The sequence below is a fragment of the Tigriopus californicus genome, chromosome 12 (assembly GCF_007210705.1).
Source record: "Tigriopus californicus strain San Diego chromosome 12, Tcal_SD_v2.1, whole genome shotgun sequence".
NCBI lineage: Eukaryota > Metazoa > Arthropoda > Copepoda > Harpacticoida > Harpacticidae > Tigriopus > Tigriopus californicus.
In genome coordinates, this window is record NC_081451.1 from 4,338,270 (window position 1) to 4,345,886 (window position 7,617).

Consider the following 7,617-nt stretch of genomic DNA (forward strand, 5'->3'; position numbering starts at 1 on the left):
ACGAAGTCAGGGACAACAACAGACTCTCTAATTTCGACTTGGATCTTCTTATGCCCATTCCAAATACCATCAATCAAGGTGTCTCTTACTATGATGCAAGGTTATCAAATATTTGCAAAGGAACTGCAACAAAAAATTTCGGGACGCACTGAATATGTGTATTTGGATAAGAACACGCTGCAATCTTCTAGTGCTTACAGTCTCAAATGTCTTATCTTGCTCTAATAAAAAATACGGTAGTTTGGCATTCCAATCATCACATATGTACATTCAAGAGTTTGGGTTCACTTCAATTCCTTTTGCTGGTCACAACAAATCCAAGGAGTCGGTCAGGACTAGAGAGGAAAGCCTTTTGAAAATCAAAAAAACTTGTTGATATTGAAAAACTCAAATGTTCTTTCTCTCTCCTTCCTTCTCAAAGCACATCCGTAATCTTGCCTTAGTTTTCAACGGAAATTTACCCTTAGATTTTATTCCGACAGCCGGATTTACTTTTCAAACATCGTCTTCACGTTATCCACCCTCTAATTTCCGGCATTCATCCTACACACTCGCTAGATGACTTTTCAGCATTGTGCTATCTCCGCCTTACACCACCTCTGAGAGAGTGCTGAATCATTTCTATTTTCATGGTTTTGAACCCGATTTGAAATGTCAGCTGACAAGTTTCAAAATGCTTTCCACTCCAATCCGGAGGAACTCCGTCCATCATTCAAGATATCCAAGGTGATGCCCAACACCAATAACAGCTTTGGATTCTTGGCTGTGTTTTCAACATACAGCACTTCTTATTATCATTTATAATACGTTAATTTCGTATTTCTTATCCTTCCCATTATGCTGCGCGTAACCATGATTTTTCTCTCGTCAAACCAGGGTTGCCTCTTTGCTCAAAGCTAACTTTACGCATTGCGATGCAATGGGCGGGTGCTTTCTCTTTCCCCGTTTTCTGGCAACCTTGAATTTGAAATTTGATTTGATCCCATCACTACTGTTTATTAAGCTGCACTCAATATGGATGCAACAACAGACCGTGCAAAAACATACAGAATGATAACCTAAGAAGGGACAATGCTGCATTCTGCATGATGAGACGGGTAATCACTGATACTCTTTTATTATAATTCGGAATGGACATTACTGGCATTTGTGGAAGTTCTTTGGGTGCTGAAAGTGCTGGTATCCATCTTTGCTACATCTAGTACAACTGCAAACTGAAAAAAATGATGCTTATTAGTGTTTTGAGCAAAGGCAAATGATCATGATCCGACGAATCTTGGCTCTGAAATTTCTGACCAATTTCAACCCAAAGCAACTGGAGAGAGATAAGTGCTTCAAAAAACTCTTTAATCCACCCCTGCCAACCACTGTTAACAGAAACAAGACTCTGGTGTGGCAATGATGACATAAGGGCCAATTTCTGTCCCAAAGCAAAAATGAAAGAAACATTCCTCAGCTTTTTTTACATGCTCTCTCTTGGCGTGTGGCAATGGGAAAATTGAAACTTATCAAATTTCTCTTTATCAATATTATGTTTGAAAAATTGTTATGGGTTAATACATTGGAAAGAAGTTGGGGTGGTTTCATTTTTGCAGTAGTCCCGAGTTCTTGAATTTTGCGTTCCATACTTAAATTACGAGGAATAGCCAAACACCGTGGTACCCACAACACTGATAAAGCTTTTGTGCAAATGCCAAGAATTCTAGAAACGATTTTCGTTGTTATTAAAACAAAAGGAACAGCTTGTGAAAAATACCAACTTGGAAAATACCTTAGATTAGTATCATATTTATCCACTTAAAAACTATAGATAGATAACATTTTTTAAAATGTGATCAATAGATGTTGGAAGCAACATTAGTTGAGTTTTCATCTACAATTTTATCGAAACCCATTGAGCAAACAATAAGACATCATGCTTTCAAAGATTGCATTTGCATTAAATTTGATTGCAAATTGCTCCGGTTATATCTTACAGCAATTGCCAAGAAATATGATATAATTTTTCTATACCCCCAAAAACTGAAAATATGTCTTTTTTTTGAAGCAGGTAAAAGACCTGAAAATAGTGTGCAATATAACTTAAAACTTACTGGATGTCAATATTTCACAATTGTGATGGATGCCATACTTTTCCATCACAACTTTAATCAAACTTAATCTCAAATTTGGGCAAAATTATGTTAACATTGAAAAACGCATTGCTAGTACGTAGAAATAAATTATTGCAAAATGTAACAACTTTGAAGATGAAACTGTCACATGTATCGTTCAAATATTTTAGGAACGTGATAGGACAGTGTAGCTTTGGGCACTCAGGTAAAATGAAAGATAATTTTACTTCTAATGTAAGTTTTAAGTGATATTTTTGCTACTTTTATCTTTTGAAGAAATCTTAAAGAAAATGGATAAACATTATTTCATGTCGTGCCATTGAAAAAGTCAAACATGAAAAAGACAATAATATGCCTTGGAATAAAGTTGAAACATATTTAGGCCATTCTTCGATCTTGAAGGTGTAAAACGCAACTTTCAAGTTGTAATCATTCAGCATCTACTAGAAAGAAGCTTATGAGATTTTACGTCAATACATAACTAAGAGTGCGTTTGATACTGATTGACTTCGTTTTTGACAATGATACATTTTAATATACTTGAAGTGATTTGACACACTTATCTGAGCTAATTTTAAGCATGTGAATTTCACAAAAAGATGTTCCTTTTGTCTCTTTGATTAAGAAAAACATATCTAGATGTCGTGGCATTTGACCAAACATTAAACCAGAAAATATAACCACCGTGACTGACAAAACGCTATTTTTCTGCTAAAAATGTAAGCCCAAAATTAACGAGTTTCAAGTATTTAGTCCTTCGTTTCGCACTAGCCATCATTGAAATGTTTTTTTTTTCTTATTTTCTCCTCTACCGCACTTACTTTTCCGATGTCGTAGCAACTTTCACCCCGCTTTATCTTGAAGTAGCCATCCTCCTCCCCCCATTTCGCTCCCCAAGAGTTTTTGACATACCAGTAAGGCACATTATTGTTGACACCATAGCCAACAATGGTCACAGCATGATAGCTGGGAAAGTTTGGACTGATAGACTCACTATTGCTACAAACAAGAAGATTTAGTCTCTGAAAATAAGCGGGCCCCAACTTGTTACTCATCATTTCAATACTCACTGTAAACAAGTATCAAAGACACCCCCTCCATGATGCTGAAATTTTTGTAAGGCTTCTTCACTGATAAACGTCATCCTGACAATAACTGCACCGTGAGCGGCCACCAAATATTTCAGATTTTCCTCACCGATATCGAAGAACATTTTGTAATCAGTGACCTAAATACGAACCCAAGAGATACCGTACATAATACCGATGTCAAGACCAACTAAAAAGGAAATGTGATCATTACCTTGGCACCCACATTGACGTTGTAATACTCAGAGAGACATTGGTCTGGATTTTCCTTTCCTTTGTATGGATCCATGCCCTCAGGGGGAACGTTGCCTCCTCGGTGATTAATCAGATATTCAACGGGTGAACTTATACTAGCAGAGCCATAGCAACCTCCCATTCCACGGCTAAACGAAGATTTTCCCAAATAAAAACTGAAAACTTTGCAACAAAAATGAAACTTACACGTCAACGGGACAATTCAAGAAGGTTTGTTCTGCCAAATCCACGGTGGTTAGTTCCCTGTTCCTCAGCAAGAACCCAGTTTCCATCGCGGCCGTTGTGGCAAAAATGGCGCAAGACCCGCATTTGCCTTGGTCTTTTGCTGCAGTCAAAAAGCGACTGGGAGTGTGAAACTGGGCAAGGGGGTTTTCCCTCTTTTTTTTGAGGTTTGCCAGACGTTCCTCTGACCTTTGAAGGATATCCTTGAATGGCGTTTGTTGATTCCTTAACGTTTCTCTTTGCTTGGTATTGGTTAGAAAATACGAGAATGGCTCAACAGAGTCTTCGGGGTTTGGGCCCAATTGATTCTTCATGCGGATCGCCATGGCTTCTTGGCTCAAAATGGACAGGGCAGTGGGCTTGCAGAAAAACGATGAGTGGTTACTTCTGAACGCCTCGTTCTGGGCTTTGATCACTTTGGCAGATTCTTTTAAATTGGCCGCTCTTTCTTCTGGAGTTAAGGCCTCATAGTCAGTGCGATCCCAGCTATTCTCGAGCATCATGCTTCTGTACATATCTTCATCTAAATTGTTGTATTGTTCAAGCGTTTCAAGTTTAATCGTTTTTTCCTCATAGTCAGGGCCCATATCGATGAAATCCCATTCATCTTCCAAATGGTTGGGTTCGTTGTTCACGGCAAGCACTACGCCTATTGGTCAAAATTATATTGAAACGTAATGCCCAACAATAGATTGGAGGATGATGGTAAGTAGGCGAATGTTATGAGTAAACCGCGTAAAGATATTGCTTTTGAGAGAAAATATATAGCTTAAGTCAGGCCAAGGACGACTTCACCACTGGACAGCGACGGGGTCTGGGAAAATGAGTAATTACAATTTCAATCAATCAAATGCATTTCTCTTCACATGATTTGACTCAATTGTATAGCCTCAGAAAGCAATGGTTAGTTTTGATCTCAATCGAACGTCTGTGTTAAAAGTTATGAGCATTTAAAACTCGGACCAGGGAGAGCGCAAATTGAATGAGGAAGTCATTTTCTGCCCACGTCGTACTGAGTTTCAGGACCTCATTACTTTTGACGCAGACGTTCCATTGAGATCAAAATTGGCGAACGCTTTCTCAGCTAACTAAAGTTCTACTTGTGTGAAGGAAAAGGCACTCGGTTCACCTGGATAAAAGTTTCAGTTTCCCCACCCTACCGTCTCTGTCCAGTGATAACGTCATCCTTGGTCAGGCACAAAAAGCAATATAATCCGAGATGCTCCAGAAAGCAACAAGATCATTAGAGTGTGTTACTGATCTCTATGCTAAGCAGAAAGAAAATGTTCTCACATTAACGGGAAAGATTCGAAAAGAAATAGCCAAATGAAATTACCCAATAATTAATATTAAATAAATAAAAATGAAAAGAAATTACCCAAAAAGGGGAAAAATGACAAAGATACATCAATTTAAGAGGTGTGCAAGTCATATTGTGCCATCAAAAATGATAAACAAGGCTGACCCCTTGTCAATATGAATTCCAAAAATAATCAAGGACTAACAAATGAGATACTTTTGAAAGCTCAAAACTAACAAAAGGACATTTCCTACAACTTTTTAGTTTTAAGAACCTGTCGCATTGTCCTTTTTTGTCATGTTTTCGAAGACGGGAAGCAAATGAGAAATATCCAGCGGAGGTACTCTTTTGACAGGAATGCCTGGTTTTGAAGATAAGTTAAGTTTTGAATTTGCACTTGCCAGTTCTGGACTCCAATTTAAGAGGATGCAAGGATAGCAATATTATGAACAATGAAATTGATAATTTGGGAGGGTTTCAAAAATTTTTGCATATCCTCTAGGCAAAAAAACAACAAATCAAATATGGGAAAAAACAAGCAAAACCAATATCTTGTAACGCTTCTAGAGCATTGAACTTGAATGTTCAATGTTTCAAGCAGCGAATCAAATGCACTATATTGAGATTGTTTGTTGACTAATGGTACACGAATTTCACACTTTGTGTCGATAAACTTGCGCTTCACAAAGGATTTCTGGGGTCACCTTCTCACAGTTTGAACTTGTAACGTGTTCTAACTTTTGGTGATCTGTGAGAGACTTTGTCGCTTCGTCGAAAGAATCGCTCCAAGCACGATCGAGTGTGACCAAACCGAGGAAATTTCAACGACCAAAAGAGTAACTTGGCTCTTTTGATTGGGCCATCTTAGAAGCAAACGTCACCATTTTAGCAACTTGGGAAAAAAATGAATCGAGGAGTATTTAAACAAGCCAGATTTGGTCACCTTATGAGGCGAGGATTGAAAACAGTGCCTCCATTTAGCTACGAGATAAAAGTGTTTGCGCTAACCACACCAAACGTAACCTGCTTGAAAACGGGGTTTAATGATTGAGCCCCTTGATGTTGGCATAAGAAAAAAAACGATATTTTTCGATTTGCTTCAGATTTAGATTCACTCAGTAAATGTTTTTCAGTCGCTGTTTCCGCCAGTTGAAAGGCTAAACATCTGTTTTCTTTCTGATATTGCCAAAATAACAAGACAGTCAAAACCAAATTCCCACTCAATTATTTCAAACCTTAATAAACAAAATACATTATTTGGTTATTCTTAATTTGGCTTAACAATCTTACCAATAAAAATGGCCAACAAGATAAATGAGAGGCGACACGGAGCCATCATGGCCACAAACTCACAACTTGTAAGTGATTGACTTACAACGTGATTATGAAGTTGGAAAGACTACCTCCTTTATTTTATATCAATTTGCAAAAGCAATTCAATCTTAATGCCTGATTTGATACAAAAAATAATCGCAATGGCATTTTATGGTGAATTCTGACGCAATATTCTGAACATGTTATCTTTTGATGGATTACCTTGTCTGTCAAAGGCATTAAAAAGAATTCCTTGGTCGAACTCAAACTAGTTGCCCTGGTTGTCAGACCTGCAGTGCAATCCTTATCAAAATCCCCATTGCATAATTGTGATTATGTATTTTAGCTCAATACATTGCAACATAGGCTAAAAGGTAATGATTGTTTTTCAAGTAGATGAGAATCAATTATACCTTCGTATAAAGGGTATGATGTAAAAAGTTTTGCAATCCACCAGATCAGCAGGTCTTGTCCATTTTTCATACGTGTTGTTGGATATATCGCACGTTTGAGTCCAAAGATAGTATTACAAAGCTAACTCTGTACACATTGATTGTCTAATCGCATATTGAATATGCCTCGCTCATTTAGGCTCCAATTAATTCAGCAGGTTTGCAACAGGTCAGGCAGCAGGCAGGTCCAAATATTTTTTTTTTTACCAGGACCCTTAAAAGGGTGAGAGAGCTCTCCTATTGGAAGAGGCTTGAAGGGCTGGGACTGTCCAATATTAAAGGTACTTGATAAGGTACGTTTCTATAAGCAACCACGAGCTTTGTCCCAACCCAGGTAACCCAGGTTGTAAGGTCAATTTTAGTGCTTGTAGAGGCTTAACGTACGTTTTGAGAGCACCTTCAAGCCCTCGAGAATCCAGGCCAGTTAGAACAATGAAGTCCACTTCTGCTCTCTCTTCGGCTCCTTCTTTGTTCAAATTGCTTTACTCATATATTCATAGGGAATGTGTAGGCGTTAATTCAAAAGGATTGAAGTCAGATTTGGATGAGTTTTTGACTAACATTCTGATGAACCCTATATTCAAGGGATAACGAGATCCACCGATTCTAATTGTTCAGTCAATCAAATAGTGTAAGAAATAAAGTTAACTAAAAGGAATAAATTATTTGTCTTGAACAGGGAGGAATTATATTCGCAGTTAAAGCAAGGAAGTCCGCAAAAAAAACTGTAGTGCATAGAAATGTTAGGACTATTGCCAACCCTGCACTACTTTATGGAGGGAACAGTCAAGAAAACTTGAAGTCTTGGTGAGGAGTAAACGCACTTGAGCATCATTAAAAGAACTTATGGTCCAGTAACGCAACAATGTTCA

General features: G+C 37.9%; 1 protein-coding gene across 1 annotated transcript; it reads right to left on the minus strand.

The window, feature by feature from the left end:
* Positions 1 to 1,101: 1,101 nt before the first annotated feature.
* On the minus strand, positions 1,102 to 6,426 carry LOC131892094 (uncharacterized). The gene is made up of 6 exons (XM_059241836.1): positions 6,270 to 6,426; positions 3,644 to 4,328; positions 3,417 to 3,585; positions 3,185 to 3,342; positions 2,936 to 3,113; positions 1,102 to 1,214 (listed from the first exon to the last, which is right to left on the minus strand). Exons 1-6 carry the CDS (start codon positions 6,316 to 6,318, stop codon positions 1,119 to 1,121), a joined length of 1,335 nt encoding a protein of 444 aa, XP_059097819.1. The 5' UTR covers positions 6,319 to 6,426; the 3' UTR covers positions 1,102 to 1,118.
* Positions 6,427 to 7,617: the final 1,191 nt, after the last annotated feature.

Coding starts and splice junctions, on each gene's coding strand:
- LOC131892094 (XM_059241836.1), bottom strand. CDS start 6,318: ATGATGGCTCCGTGTCGCCTCTCATTTATCTTGTTGGCCATTTTTATT. Junction 3,343..3,416: donor ACGTCAATGTGGGTGCCAAG/GTAATGATCACA, acceptor GTTCGTATTTAG/GTCACTGATTACAAAATGTT. Junction 1,215..2,935: donor GTTGCTACGACATCGGAAAA/GTAAGTGCGGTA, acceptor CATTTTTTTCAG/TTTGCAGTTGTACTAGATGT.